This window comes from Mus caroli, unplaced genomic scaffold, assembly GCF_978045245.1.
Source record: "Mus caroli unplaced genomic scaffold, Mus_caroli_1 scaffold_15, whole genome shotgun sequence".
In the NCBI taxonomy this organism is placed as follows: domain Eukaryota; kingdom Metazoa; phylum Chordata; class Mammalia; order Rodentia; family Muridae; genus Mus; species Mus caroli.
The window spans coordinates 76,159,161-76,175,741 of record NW_028227270.1 but is presented as its reverse complement, the minus strand read 5'-3'; the positions used below and the strand labels follow the sequence as shown (position 1 = coordinate 76,175,741).

General features: G+C 42.2%; 1 protein-coding gene across 1 annotated transcript in view; it reads right to left on the bottom strand.

Annotated features, from left to right (window-relative positions):
* Positions 1–16,581, bottom strand: part of Dtnbp1 (dystrobrevin binding protein 1) — an 80,534-nt gene that overhangs the window by 47,208 nt on the left and 16,745 nt on the right. The window contains exons 5-6 of the mRNA XM_021180049.2: positions 14,271–14,403; positions 1,486–1,618 (exon numbers count right to left, since the gene is read on the bottom strand). Coding sequence (XP_021035708.1) covers positions 1,486–1,618; positions 14,271–14,403 — 266 coding nt within the window. The remainder of the gene's footprint in view (positions 1–1,485; positions 1,619–14,270; positions 14,404–16,581) is intronic.

Below are 16,581 nucleotides of genomic sequence, written 5' to 3'. Positions count from 1 at the left end.
TTTTCATCTAGTAGGTGACAGGTTCAGGCTACCTTCACTCTGAGTGTCCTACTAAAGGGATAAGAGCTAAAGAAAGAGCTGCTCAGTCACCTGCCACTGGAGCAAGGTGGCCAGGATTAACTGAGAGCTCTGCCCGCTGCCCCATTCTCCCTTCTGACAGGAGCATTCATGCTTTACCCTGAGCTGAGTCCTGCACAAGCATGAGCAAGGGACAGTGTGACAGTTCCCACCCTGTGCTCACAGTTGCTAGGCATATGGCTTATTTGTGTATTTTACTTGATGTTCCTCCTTCAGGGGAATGTCCTCTCTGCCGAGATGAATGACTCCATGTTAATCAGAGACAGCACAAGTTCAGGAGGCAAGGGTGTGTCCAGTGTCCTTGGCAAAATGGTAAAGGCTATGACTAGCCCTTAAGGCTGTGAGAAAGCATGCATTCAAGAATGTGTAATTTCTTAATTATGCAAAATACAAGGATGCGATATGAATTATATGGCGGGCTAAAAGAACAGAGGCAGCTGCACTATGAGCCAGCTTGTCAGAAAGATATGAAAAAAGGAGATAAAAAGATTTAGGGAGTGGTGATGGCAGGGCAGGATCCCACCCAGCTAAATTTATTGCTGGTGCTTACAAAGGCAGGCAGATCTCTGAGTTCATTTGCCAGATACCTGCTGAGGTCATAAAACGCTGGTTCATGGGCTAGTGAACCTGGAGTAAATGACTGACTTGATGTGTCCATAAGAGCCTGGGCTGTAGTCTCAGAGCTGCTGTCCAGAGAGAGCTCCTTGGAGAGTGAACGCAGCTGTGTTAGAATGTTTCTAGCAGGATTTCAGAAAAACCCAAGCTTGTTTCTAGCAGTTTTTCTGACTTTGGTCAGAAAACTCATGAGCTATCCAGAGAGTGTTTAAATTGTTTTCTAACAGAAGAAAACCATCTCTAGCAAGGACCTACCTCAGGCAGACTACGGAGCCAAGAGCTATCCACAGAGAGCTGTCTAGGGAGCCACCAGACTAGAAGGCTATCAGCTTGTACCCCACGATTGACTTCAAGTCATTCTTTCGCCACTCTAAACACTCCTTTCTCAGAACGCCTCTCCAAGCCGCCCAGGCTTCTGACAGCTCAGCACTAAACGGCAACACTGTAAATGAACAGTACAGGCTGGGACCTTTATCTTTACCAATCAAAACATATGAAGAATAGCATGGGAAGGAAGAGGGCTTGGTGGGTAAAAGCATTTGCTTGATAACCAGAGGACCTTTATGATATCAGAGAAACATCTCTCACAAATTGTCCTAGCACTGACTCTCTCTCTCACACACACACACACACACACTCTCTCTCTCTCTCTCTCTCTCTCTCTCTCACACACACACACACACACACACACACTCTCTCACACTAAACCATTAAATGTAATACTTTTTAAATAAAGAATAACACGTGGAACACTTTGAGATTACCATGTTGCAGCCCAAGTTTTAAACTCACCTCTTACTGTTCTTGTAGCTCTCCAGGTGTTGGGCCTGGGCCTGCTTGTGTCTTTCTAACTCACACTGCCCACACAGGTCCTCCAGGTGCAGCAAGTGGCTTTCTACCTCTTCAAAACTTGTCTCTAAATGAGCTGAACATAAACACAAAAACGAAAAATAACTCTCAAGTCCAAATCACTGGCCAAGAAGACAAAAGTTTTTAAATTGTTGTTGCAGTTAAGAGCACATGCAGTTCTTTCAGAGGACCCAGAATCCACATTAGGTGGCTTGCAACTGTCTGTGTGACTCCAATGTCCTCTTCTGTGCTCCACAGGAGCACCTACACTAACTAACATGTACACATACCACCACTACACAAACACGATTAAAAATAAAATAAATATCCCCCTTTTAAAAAAAACTTTAAACTATTGTGATTGCTTTGTATTTTGTTATTTATTATTAAACTTTATTTAGGCAAAAGTAAACACACTGGCCAACATTAAAGCACACATTAATTAAGAAGTATATTTCAAACACTTTGGAGACATATATGTTCAAAGTACCTTACATACTTTATTACTAGAATGATGAATGGAATATCCTGATTAATCTCATGTTAACTCCAATACCCCCATATACCACAACAAACCAGTCTTTTTGTTCGTTGGTTTGTTTGTTTGAGACAGCCTATCACTGAATTACTCTAGCTATCCTGGAACTCACTATGTAGATGAGGCCTACCTCTGCCTCCTGAGTTTTAAAGGTGTGTGCTACTATATCCAGTGAATGAACAAGTTTTTATATTATATAATGACAAGATAGCAGATATACCTAGCACACATCATGCCACTGTAATTTAGTATTTATAACTCTAAGTCATTTTAGCATGTTTGCCCTCTGATACATCACAGATATAAATCTCTGCCTGAAAAATACCATAAATACTTAGTAAGCTGGTTCTTACTGAGTCAGTCAATGATGTGAGTGTAGGGGGGCTGAGGGGTGGGGAGTGTATGCAAACAACAGACACTCAGGTCTTGCCAGTTAACCAGTCTTTCACTAGTCTGTCTCAAGATCACAAAACTCTGTACATTATTGGAACATGGAGAGCATCTAGCTAAATCCTTCAAAATATTGAAGACCAGGACTAGAGAGATGGCTCAGAGATACAGAGCACTGGTTGCTATTCCAGAGGTCCTGGGTTCAACTCGCAGTGACCACATGGCAGCTCACAATGGTATGCAGCACTGGTCCCAAGGGATCCAGCCCTCTCTTCTGGCCTCCTTCAGTTCTCAACCCACAGGACACAGACACCCATGCAGGAAAACCACACAGATATATGTGTGTACATGAATAAATATACATGTATGTATAAATAGTGTATGTTTATATACAGTAAAAATAAAAATATTAATGTCCCTTTAATAAAACCAAATTCAAATTAATTCAAGACCAAAGTTGTGAGATGCTAATGTGAAGCCCTGCCCAAAGGCAGAGAAATGGGGCTGTGATCCCAAGACTGAGTCACTGACACATGACAGAAGGCCAGCTGTAACTCACTTCCTAGCTATAAGCAAGAAGACTGCTTATTCTCTCTGACAGCAGACAGGTGTTTAGAACTCAGATTCCTAGAATTTACTAGCATATGCAAGTCAGGAAAGACAGGCCCTGTGCTTGAAGAGAGGCCAGCAGGAAGAGGCGGTGACCTGAGAGGCAGAGGCACGGCGAGATTCGGGGAGCAGCACCTTACACAGGTGCAGGTGAGTAGAAAGGAAAGCTCTGTGGGCAAGATAAGTGATCCCATATTCAAGAGTTATTAAGTCTAAGAGTACAGCCTCAAGTATAGTGTATAGAACTGTGGGCTTGTGGGGAAAGAATGAAAATGCCATCGACACTGACTCACTAGACGGACTGATCGTGTTTACACTCTGATTGTTACAGGTCAGCAGGGTTACTCATTTTACATGACTTTTAGCTGCTCTTTTCAATGCTGCTGTGTCACAATGACACCCAGACAAGAACCGAATGACAGGCTAAAGTAAGGATACTACTATAGTCCCGCTGGGGGAAGCAGTAACTTTTCCTGGGATTACCAATATGGGTGTATGGGTGAGGGTTACTGTCTCAAAGACAGCTGCATCATCAAAGCTCCCTTAGCATGGGTCACAGTTCCTGGTTCAAGTCTGGACTCTGGAGCACAGTGCAGTTTGAAGGCAGCAACTGGCTACAGACCACCTTTTTGGGGCAGCGTGGCTGGTCTCAGAGTGTCACTCCTTGGGCCTTACTGTTTTTCTTAGTCAGCATTTCTATTCCTGCACAAACACCATGACCAAGAAGCAAGCTGGGGAGGAAAGAGTTTATTCAGTTTACACTTCCACATTGCTGTTCATCACCAAGGATGTCAGGAATGGAACTCACACAGGGCAGGAACCTGGAGGCAGGAGTTGATGCAGAGGCCATGGAGGGATGTTACTTACTGGCTTGCTTCCCCTGGCTTTTTCAGCTTGCTCTCTTATAGAACCCAGGACTACCAGCCCAGGGATGGCACCACCCACAATGGGCTGGGCATCTCCTCCCTTGATCACTAATTGAGAAAATGCCTTACAGCTGGATCTCATGGAGGCATTTCCTCAAGGGAGGCTCCTTTCTCTGTGATAACTCCAGCTGTGTCAAGTTGACACACAAACCAGCCAGTGCACTGTTTGTGCACACTTGGGGAGGGTCAGTTTTAGGGACTTCCCAAAGCCTCTGAGATTTTACTTCCTGAGCTTAAAGAAGTTTCCCTCCAGGACTTTAATACAAGCCATGTCTTAACCAGCTTCCCTCTAAGATGGAGGTTTACGGTCAAAGAAACTAATAGACAACCATGACAAAAACCTCACAGACACAAGGTAAGGTAGGCGAGGTTTACTCTGGCTCCCTATTTAGGAATCTGGGCCAGCTCCACCCATGTAAAGGTGGTAGTTTGTGGTGTGTCACACATCAGTAGATCAGAAAGAAGTAATGCGTAAAGGCCCATGCCCAGTGGAATAGGTCACCCCCTATGTGCCATGTCCCAAAGGATCCAGAACCTCCCAAAAACAGTGCCACCAACTGGAACCCGAATGCTCAAGCCCATGAGCCTGTGGGGCACTACTCACACTGTGGCCTGAGCCTTCCCTGAGGGGCACTGAAGACGCTGCAGAAGAAGCGCAGAGCTGCCTGTACAAGCTGACGGCTCAGACTCACTAAGCACAGCTCGTCCCCTCATGAGCTGCTAGATGGTCAGACTTTCTACACCGCCTTTCAGAGCATCGAGGGGACAGATACACTCTTCAAACTGCAATTTGCAATTTTAGGTTAAGATTTTTGGTTAAATTTTTGCCTGTTTTCAATTACCTTTGTTTAAGCCAAGAATCTACTAAACCAGAAGAGATCACATTTTCTAATATCCTAAATTTTGTCTCTCCTAAACATCTAAGCTTGTAAAAAAAAATATCCTTTCTATGTGACAGTGAGCGGCTCTGCAGTCCTGCTCAGACTCTCTTCGGGCTGCGGCATCCCTGGAGACCACAAGAACCATTGAGAAAGGTTGATAATGCCACCTTTCACAATGGGTTGACTCTAGCAAGAGCAATATAGAGCCATTAAATATAAGCTTGAAAGATCTAAACTCCAATCAATGAACAATTGTAGCTATGATTTTCTAAGGTTACAAATGGTATAAGAAGGAAAGGGGCAAAATGCTGTGTTAATCCAAACTTCCACTACTGCTGTAAAAGAATTACTCCTGGTGTTTCACAAAGAAACAGATCAACAAGTGGAAGTAACCCGGCCAAGCAAGTTCTTTCTGTAAGCCGGCTAGCAAGTCACACGAGGATAAGAAAGAACACCTAAGTTTTACTCTACCACTGGTGATGACTCTCTCATCCCATTAGTGGAAGCTCCACCTCACAACCTAAAGCCATGGGCTAGTTCACAAGTGGCTTCAAGGAGAAGGTGTCAACGCCGAGGCCTGAGAGTACCAGGGGCTGGGACAACAAGCCCATCTGCGAGTCTGTAAGATGAGGACGTTCACAGCATGCTAGCTACCTCTACTAGGGGAGGGAAGCACTTCTCTCGATAGTTTTTATCTTATCAAACAGAAAAACAAGACTAGGAGACTCAGCCTGGGAGCTGGCACAACAAGTATCAAAGAAGCAATATGTACCTCAATCTTTGTAACTACTTTGAGAGGACAATAAAGCATACAGCGTGGCAGAGCCAGGAGGTTTATGAGATTTCATCATGACTGGTAATAAGACTAAACGCACTTAACAAAAGACCCAGTTAAGTCTAAGAGACTGTTGTCACACACAGGTCCGGACCAGGCTCAGAAACACAACTCTGATGTCGTCTGTGCTTCAGTGTGACAACTGTGCAGTGAGGACTAAACACACACATGGTCAAAGTGACATAAAGGATGACATATAGAAACATGAGTCCTTAAACTTAGTACTTGGTAGCAATTAAATATTAAAATGTAGAGGAAATTTCTATAAAAATTACCTAAGTTTTATAAGCTGTCATTTAAAGCTTTGTTACCTGGGCATGATGATACATACCTGTTATCCCAGTACTAGAGAGCGTGATGCAGGAAAATTATTTAGAGTTTGAGGCCAGTATAGGCAACATGGTAAAATCAAGACAAGTCTAAGCCAGGCGGTGGTGGTACACGCCTTTGATCCTGGCACTTGGGAGGCAGAGGCAGGTGGATTTCTGAGTTTGAGGCCAGCCTGGTCTACAAAGTTGAGTTCCAGGACAGCCAGGGCTACACAGAGAAACCCTGTCTCAAAAAACCAAAAAAAAAGACAAGTCTGAGCAAGACCCTATCTTAAACACAACCACAAATGCACATGCACATGCGCAGACACATACACACAGCTGCGGGGGGGGGGGGGGGGGGGGATAGTGACGTGTGCCTTTAATCCCAAGCACTTGTGATGCACAGGCAGGCAGAACTCTGTGAGTTTGAGTCCAGCTGTGTCACATAGTGAATTCTAGGATAGCCCGAGCTACATAGTGAGGCTCTGTCTTGAAAAACAAAAACAAGACACCAAAAAAGCTGCCAGGCTCATTAAAATGCCTGTAATCCCAGGCCTTGGGAAGTAGAGGAGGAGGCTGGGGTCGAGAAGAACAGCACTATGTTACAGAAACTATCTCAGAATCTGACCACAAGAGAATTCTGCTGACCAGTAAGGTTCATGATGTAATACGTAAGAGCTCTGGATAAGAATGTTATAGATAAATTAAGCAAAATATCAGTAGCATTCCCTTTTTCTCTAGTAAACTCACATAGCTACAAACTATACCTCAGGCTGTTTTTAGACTTAGGATCCTATATAATGAGGGGAAATAAATTTTAAATGGTTAAAAAAATAGAGTCAAAAGTTACTCTATATTAGAAATGTGTTTTCAATTGTGTCTCCTATATATGGCAATCTCCAAGTTTAGACTATAGTGCTGTTAACTGTTGACTATAGGCTAAATAGCCAGGTATTTAATGTGTTGATCCTTAGGCAAGCCAATTAATTTATGTGGGTAGAATTCTTTTCTAGGTTCAAATTGTGCTTGTATTCTTTAGTTAGTGACACGGACCAGGTAAACCCAGCTCCTGAGAAGAAGAGGACATCACCTGGATGTTCCTGTCTGCATCTTCTTGTTCTTTCTACCAAGTTTGGTTCCCAGCACCCACATGGTGGCTCACAACTGTCAGTAACTCCAATTCCAGGGGATCCAACCCCTTCTTCTGGCCTCCATGGCACACATGTGGTGCATGATATACAACAGGCAGATGCCCACACATGTAAAAATTGAAAGAATGCCCTCCTGAATAGACCAACAAGCTACAAAACAAGAAACATAGACTAAAGCTGTCTGGGTCGGTCACTCTGGGTCACTCTGTTCCTACCACCAGATCCTCACTTGTGTCTTCCCCTTTAAAAGCTTCAAGCTTCCTGACTCCTCTCACACTGGAATTAAGCTTCTTAACTTGGCTTCCAGGGTTACAACCTTTTGCCACAGTCTACTGTTACAATCTTACCACCACCATCCATCTCACATTCTACTTTATAACCAAACTGACCATTTCAACAAGAACCCTGTGTACCCTGCCTCCATTCTGGCTGTGGCTGGGTTGCTCTGATTGCCCCTTTCTCCTCCTTATCCACAGTGTCACACCAGGCTCTGTGCTAGCCCTGGCTGTATTTCTATCCGTGCTTCTAGACTTCATGAAGACTCACCTCACTGACGCTCTGTGGCTACTTGTTCCCTCATCTCCCTCAGGAGTCAGCTAAGGTCTAAATACTGCACCCTGTGTCTTTGTATTGCGTAACACTTAATCTGGGTAGTCTGGGGAATTCAACAAAACTCTGGTGATTCTATTATTCTATGATTCATATTCATCTAAATTAAGAACTTATGCCAAAATTCGTAATAACTTAAAACAGAGGACTTAGAAAACATTAAGTCACGTGATGCTACTTTCCTAGTCGCATCAAACTTTACCACCTGATCCTAAATTGGAGCAGAAATGGCAGTGGGAATTGTTCCATGTCATCTCTTCCTTTTGTTTAGTGAGACGGGGTTCCAGGCTGCCCAGCTGGCTCTGGACTCACGGTCAAGGATGGTCTTCCTCTGCCTCTCACCTGCCAGGAGGACAAACAGCTGCCACTACACCAACTCTGCATTCCAACTCACACCAAACCAAGTCAGTAAAGTATATGAAAAAATTTTACATTTTTACCTTTTTAATTAAATTATCATGAATAGATACATGATATGTATTCCAAATATTTATTTTAAATTGGCAGAAATTTAACTACCCTAATACAACCTACTCATCTGGTACAATACCAGTTACACAAATGAGTAAATGTACAACTTAGAATACACACACACTAGCAAGGCTCCACAGACAAGGAAGTCAAGCCTCAGCATTCTGCTCACTCTAACAGCATGTCTCTTTAAGTGACTGGTGGAGACAACAGGGAATTTCACTGTGAGAGCCATTTGGGAATGCCTGACAGCTGTGCAAGAAAGAGCTCCACAGATCTTGGTGAGAAGACCACCCCAGAGGGGAACAATTCAGCCTGCAATTTTCCTTTGTGCCATTTGTTTCAAGTAGATATGATCCGTACGTAGTACAGCCTGAGATGAGAAGATTCAAGTAGCATACTAAGATTATTTCACATTTAATGAGCTTCTTTCTAATGAAAATAATTAGCCTCACAGAACAAAGGTGCCTTCTTTGTCTTCATACCCATAGGTCATAGGGGCCAGGAGCTAAAAAATGGGAAACTCTTCAAATGCTTGCGCCCCACTTTTATGTACTGAGGCAATACAGTAATGATGATATGCTAATAAGGAATCTTTAAAAGGTGCATTAACTTGCAAAAGCCATTAGAGAACAAATGAGATTCTCATAGTAGACTAAAAAGGTGCCGAGAGAGTAGGTGTACCCTGTGATGGGACTAACCCTGGAAGGAACTTGGGCAAGCTGATCTGGTTTGTGAAACACAGCCATTAAAGTTCCTACTAGATGCTCTCACAGTCTATATAGAGAAAGCCACACAGTGATAGAAGGCCCATCGAAAGCAACACAGAAACTCAATATATGGCTGCTACCTATCTTAGAATTAGTGGAATGTTCTATTGTAGACAAAGGAACAATCTTCAAGCAGATCACACAAAATTAAGTAATAGAAAAACCAGAAAGACAAGACCTTGACAGTTTAAGCTAAAGGAACATGATTAGACTGCCCTCTAGTGGAAATTCAAGAGAACTCAATAAATGAAGGGTTTTTTTGTTTTTTTCCTACTTCACCAGCTCACACTGAACTGAAACTCAAATTCACCCTTTGGCCCAGGTGCTTGCAACTCAAGACCCTCCTCCTACCTCAGCTTCCTAAATACTGGAATGAATCTATTTAGCTTCCTAAATATATGCATGAAGCACCATGCCTAGCAATAGCAATACAGTGCTTTCTGGACTCATATGTCCTAGTTTTTTATTAGAGTGCATAGTGACTATTTCATCTAATAAGAACTCTGTTTTATCCTTAAAGGCATATCTCAATGCACAAACTCCTGCGCTGTTCATCCTGTCACATTTGCATGGATCTTTTAAAAGACGAGTCTCACGTAACACAGACAGCAGAGGATGGCTGTGAACTTCAGATCCCCTGACTCTCCCTCCCAAGTGCTGGGATTATACTGTGCATCGGCGCTGGCTGCTGATTTATGCTAGACAGTGGTTGAAACCCAGGGATTCCTGCATTCTAGGTAAAAGCTTTACAAACTGAACTACATCCCAGCCCTCATCTTCCAACACTTAATATCATGGTTTTGTCTCCCAATCTAAACTACATAGTATCCATCTTTTGTTACAAAGAAAGAAAGAAAGATTGATTTTGTAAATTTGCCAAGTTAGACAAACTTCTAGTAGATTGTCAGTCCCCTCATGGCAGACACTCAGGCTTGCTCTAGAGCACAGTACGAAGGGCCACAGTACACAGGAGAGACATAGTAGGCACTGTGCTAAGTGAGTTGACATTGTCATCTCAGTTAATCCTCCAACTACCCTCACAAGCAGGTCCCTGGGGGACTGGTTCCCACAGCCCCATGGCTATCAAAATCCTTGACTGCTCAAGTCCCTTACATAAATTGGCACAGCATTTGCATACAGCTACTCACCCTTTCACCTCTCTATGATTTAAAATACCAAATACAATGTAGAAGATATTATGTGAACGCCTGTAGTGTATTATTTAGGAAATGACATGATTGGGGAAAAACTGTATATGTGTTCAATATAAGCAATTCTAAATAAATATTTTCTGTGTCCAGTTGGCTGAATCTATGGATGCAGAACCTACTACAGACATGGAGGGCCAGTTTATCCCGATCCTCATTTGTAGCAGAGAATGAAGCAAGGAGCACTGTCTCAGAGATCAGAGTTCACATCCAGTTTCTTACTTTCCAGCATACCTTTATCTTTATTTCCTAAATTGTAGTCTTACCAGTAGCTATCAATTAAACAAGCATTTGTAAGCTAGATGGACCACATCCAAAAAAAAAAAAAAATCAATAAGAATGGATTAGCCTTTGCTACTTAACAATTCCTGAGGGGCTAGGTTTCCAAGACTCCTATTTATTAAGCCACAGCTAACACAGCTGAAAGCATCATGACATAGTACAGACCCCTTACTCTTATAAGGCAGATCATCCAGAAAGCAATGCCAAGACCAAAAGATGTACGATGCCTGGAAAATGGAGAGCATGAGTGGATAATGTATTACATCCCACAGAGCCAGGAAAACAAAAGTCAAAGTTGGGCTAAGAAGATTTCCATTGGCTAGAGCTCTCCGTTCAGAACCTAGGCTCGGATCTCCAGAACCCATTTTAGAAGCCAAACGCTGCAGTCCCCATCTGTAACCCCAGCACTACCACAGGGAAATGGGCAGTAGAGACTAGTGAATCACCCGAGGCTCACAGGCCAGCTAGGTCAACACAGAGAGAAGGAAAGTGGGAAGAGACACTCAAGGTTGCCTTCTGACCTCCACATGCACACCACAGCATGTATGCCCACACTCAAACTCATGAATGTAATCATGGGAGGGTAGACGGGGATGCACACACACACACACACACACTTTAAAAAAAAAAATCACAGTTAAGGTCAGTTACTATTTTCTTCTAAGTTGCATTTAAATTTTGGTATTGTTTAACTAGTTAAGCCTTGTGAGATGATGCCCAAATTTTTAGATTATGACAGGGCACTTAATATTCTGAAGCTATCAAATGGGAAACTCAATAATGTATAAATTATCATTTGAAACACTAAACACTGCCAGAACCTAAGAATGATGCCCGAGCTCACTGAATATTAGTTCCTAAAGTACATCAATGACAAAGATACTTTTTAAAAAGCTAACCCATAAAACCAGATTTTATAAAGCTTCCATTATGGTATCAGTACTGATTCTATGAAATTAAGTTGTTTAGATAAAAGTGTCACAAATTTCAAAACAACTTTCTTTGAGCATATTCTGTGTTGACAAGATGCTATCTCACATGGTCATTCACTATTTTTTGGTATGGCTTTGTTTTGTTAAGACATGGTCTTATTCTGTAGCCAAGGCTTTCCTGGAATTCACTGTATAGCCCAGGCTGGCCTCTAACTAGTGGTGATCCTTCCTCATCCTCTCAGTCATTCAATATCTCTAGCCTCAAAACACAGTATATTTTAAGAAAGACTTAGGCTGCAATTCCCAAATAAAAATAACTATGAAAATACTTGTAACATAATGTATACAATTAGTAAGTGGCGTTAACAAAGGAACAACTACAAAGAGAAAATATTCTCCTTTGTGGGAAGAAGGGGACAGCCAGTATAAAACAACAATGATCAAGTGACTGGGAAAGGTTCAAGCAGGTAAGCTGAAAGGACGTGGCTAAGAACGGCAATGTCTACCAGTTAGAAGGATTGCTAACTACAGGGAGAAAACCAACAGAAAGGGAACAATGCAGGAGGGCCAGAGAGACAGATGTTCTACATTTCTCCTCAGACACACAGTCCCCTTTCTAGGTCATGCTTTCAGAAACAACTCTCAGGCTCAGAAGGCCTCTGTAAGAGCCTAGGACACGAAGACCACAGTTTCTGAAGGCTGCCTTCCTACTGCCTCATCACCCAGAGCACTGCTATGTGTTGTTAATGTCTCACTCACTGTGAGGCCCTAACCCAGTCCCAGCCTTTGTTTCTGTAGTAGAGAGCAGGGATGGTAAAGGCTCATTCGTGAGGTTCTTGTAAGAACTAAAACAGTCTCTGTGACGTGCCCAACAAAGCTCTCCATCGTGTAGGTGCTACCAGCTGGGCAGCAGTCACAGGGACAGTATCCAAGGAAGCTCTGTCTATTTGGACACAGAGCACTGCTCTATGATTTGCTGAGTACTCTCTCTGCAAACCCACTGGTGACTGCTGTAGAGGAGGGGCAGTGAAAGGTGAGAAGGCAAGGCGCCCTGCTCTCCATGAGACTAGATGAAGAGTTATCTTCTGTGCATGCAGTTCCCACTTCCCGCATCCATCCTGGCTTAAGCTAAGGGAGAAGAGAGTGTTGCATACAAATCAAAGGGAGCCACCATCTTGGACTAGGCATCTTCACCAGTCACTCGAGCTGACATACCACCGCACTGAAATGAAACCGAGTGGTAGCCTGGCTCTTAGCATGGTGACAGCCCCTCAGCCTTAAGCTTACCCACACCCAATGGTCCCTTCCACCTTCGTGTCACACACACACACATGTCCCTTGTGAAAGAAAATATGCTACACTTTCCTGTCTCTCTCTCCAGAGAAAGAAGGAAGAACAGAACGACAGTCGTGAGGATAGATGTAAGGATAGTACGAGATATGGAAATAACATAATGAAACCTATCGCTTTGTTTGCTAAACCAGTAAGGCAATTCAAGGACCTGCCTCCCTGTCCCTGCCCGGCAAAATAACTTTGAAATGACTAATCCATTTTCATTTTTGTTTGTATTTCCTTACTTTCATTTTTGTCTGTAAAAGCACTAGTAAACTAATAGTGTTCTACTTTAGAATTAAAATAAATTACAAGGGCTGGAGAGATGGCTCATGGGTTAAGAGCACCGACTGCTCTTCCGAAGGTCCTGAGTTCAAATCCCAGCAACCACATGATGGCTCACAACCATCCGTAATGAGATCTGACACCCTCTTCTGGAGTGTCTGAAGACAGCTACAATATACTTACATATAATAAATAAATAAATAAATCTTTTAAAAAAATAAATTACAATTTAGAATTTAAAAAGTAAAGCCATTTTGTGATCTTTACGTTGTTCTAATTTTGTCCTTTGAGAGCAGTGACCCACAATATTACCTTCAAGTGTACATGTATCAAACACAACAGATAATTCTCTGAATATAAACCCATCTAAATGAAAAATGAAGAAAACAAACTTCCACAAAGTTCAAATGCAACAGAACTCATCTGACCTCATATCTATCGACTGAAGGGTAAAAACATACTGTAAGACATGCATTTCTGAAAGCCTAAATTCTAAAAGCAATGTTTGGAGGACATCCTCTGGCCAGGGTAGTTACTGTAAGTCCAATTCATTCATTCATTCATTCATTCATTCATTCATTCGTTCATTCATTCAACTTACACTTTTAAACAAAAGACCTAATGACAGTCTTGAGTCATTTAAAAAAAAACGATCAACAAAGGCTGGCAAGATGATTCAGCCAGCAAAATGCTTGTAGCTTAAGCAAGAAGACCCGGCCTGAGTTAGATCCCCAGTACATACATAAAGTGCCAAGCATTATAGCTTGCTTCTAATCACAGCACTAAGGAGCCAGAAACAGGCAGATCCCTGGGGCCCATTGGTAGGCCTCACCAGTGAGTAACATGGCAAAATGAGAGACACTGTTTCAAAATCATAATGAAACATCCCAAGAGCTCTGGAGGAACAACACCCCCACCTCCACCCCTACTCCACTTGACTCCCCTTCCATATGCAGAAGCACCTGTATGCATACAAACATTTGGGCAGACATAGGCAAATAGGTAACACACACAAAGCAACAAAACTAAAATTGTTTCCTTAGCTTACTGTAGCCAGAAAGCATTAGTGGTAAATTTTAGAAATGAATACATTTTCTATATAACAATAAGAATGCACTATTATTTTCAAAGCGATAGTTGAGAATTGATGAAATCTTGGAGGGCTTTGAAAGTGCTCTCACACACAGGCCACACTTACCCAGGCTTGCCATCAGAGACTCCAAGTCCTGCAGGAGAGCCGGCAGCTGCTGCAGCTGCTCCTGCAGCTCGCTCAGGCCGGTCCTCTTCTTCTCCCAGTGGGCAGACAGCATGACCACCTCGCTGTCCACCAGCTGCAACACAGACCAGCAGGGCTCAGGAAAACCGTATCTCAAGCACACAGTCAGTCAGTGAGCCGAGGCCCAGCCAGTTTGTCTTTAGCAACCCTCCATGGTCTACAGATGGCAGTGACACTGAAGACAGTGTCACTTGTGTTGCTTGGTTTTTCTTAGAAGAGGAAGGAACTCAGTATCTGTACAGCAGACCTCAAACTGCTCTTGTATCAGACATCTAACCCAAAGTCTCCAAGGTCAGAAATGAGCTGACTACTTCTACGTATGTTCTACTATTAAGGAAACTATTCATTGGAAAATTCATACCTAGGAAAAATAAGACAAAAAGCAAACAACAACAAAAAGTAACAAAAAGAAAATATACAGAAACAAATAAAAAAGTGATTTACTGGTAATTACTTGCTAACTTGAGAAGAAGTTAAAATATTTTGTCTGGTACACAGCATAATCTTTTTTAAGGCATTATAGATCATACCATGGTTCATTAGATAACTTGAAAAGTCTAAAATAACTAAGGTTTAGATAAAAACTACTTTTTACCAAAAATCAAAGTACAGCATATTTAAATATTAAGGCTTAAAAATGGTTTATTAATTCTAACTTTAAACAAAACTAAAAATGACATTCTTTATATAGAACATAAAGTTTTTATGTAGAAAGAATATAGCAGAGTACACTAAAGTATTTTAATTTAAGAAAATGTGAGGTTGAACAACTGTCAAACCATCACAGATGATTATACAACGGTACAACACACTGAGCATCTGCTACAGGCCCGACTCTGGGTTAAGTAATTTAGATATATTATCTTACAAATACTACATCTTCTATGCTCCTCAAAGGCTTGCAAGCTAACAGCGTATGCAGACTAGCTGGGAGACAGTGGAACATTTCATAGGTGAGGCTAAGCGTGGGAAAGCTAAACCACCACGGGCGTGTCTTTGAAAGGATGGGGATTCCAGGCTCCTCCTCTGGATGACAGACTCCTGGGTTACAGTGAGATGAACATAGTTCCTCCACCAAATGCTCCCAACATGGCACACTGTCTAACCAACAGGCCTAACAGCAAAAGGACCAGTAATAAAGCAAAATGATAGCCAAAATAAACCCTTTCTCCTTAATAAGCTGATTAGCTCAAGTATTTTGTCAGAGCAATGAAACTAATTAACATAGCATAAAAGTCTACAGTTCATTCAGTCTATCTGAACAAGCTTGTTAAGCAAAGTTAAGTGGTGTCTGACACCATTTTATAGATTAAAAAAAAGACAGAGACCAGGCTGTTTGTGTAAGACCAAAACAAATTAGTGCACCAAAGATGAAAATCAGAAATTGTAACCTCCACTCCTGTCACAGGAAATGTACCCTGAGCAGAGAAGTGAAGTCTCACTCAGCTTACTTAACAAATCAAACTGCTAAATAAAACCACGATTCTTAAGAGTTCAGTCTAAAGACTAGAAACTGTCTCGCGATAATAGGAATTAAAAGGAAAACACTAGAAGTTTAGCTTGGGAAACTACCATGGACGCCCGGCTCCCTTAAGTAACTTTTAACTATTCATCTGTAGACTGTGGAGGAGGGAGGGGAACCACAACTGCTTAGACAGAGCTTACAAACAATCCAATTACCACCGACCATAGCTGTGTGCGTTCATAGACACTGCTCTGAACCCTACAGGTATATAAGAATATGCTCTGGGGACTAGAAAGGTGGCTCAGCAGTTAAGAGCACTGGCTGATAGTCTACGGAGCCTGGTTTGATTCCCAGCACCCACATGGTAGCTCACAAATGAACTCCAGTTTCAGGGAAACCAATGCCCTCTTCTGGCCTCCAGAGCACTAGACACATACGGAGTGCACACACATACAAGCAGGCAAAACACCCACATATGTAAACGAATAATAAATAATCTTTTAAAGAATATACTGTAGGAATAATTATAGAGTAATTTCTTGACAAGACTGAACAGCCCATCTCCTTGCCCTGAGATTGGAGCTGTCTGATAAAAAGCTGTTGTTTTATCAGGGGCAGACCTGACATGAACACAAATTTAAGCAATACTGAAAAAGACACTCATTTACCCATTTGTAAGTTTCAAGGATACATTACTGAGAGGGCTTTTGTTTGGTTTGTTTTTATGTTTCTGAGATAATAATTCTGTATAGACCAGGAGAGCCTGGA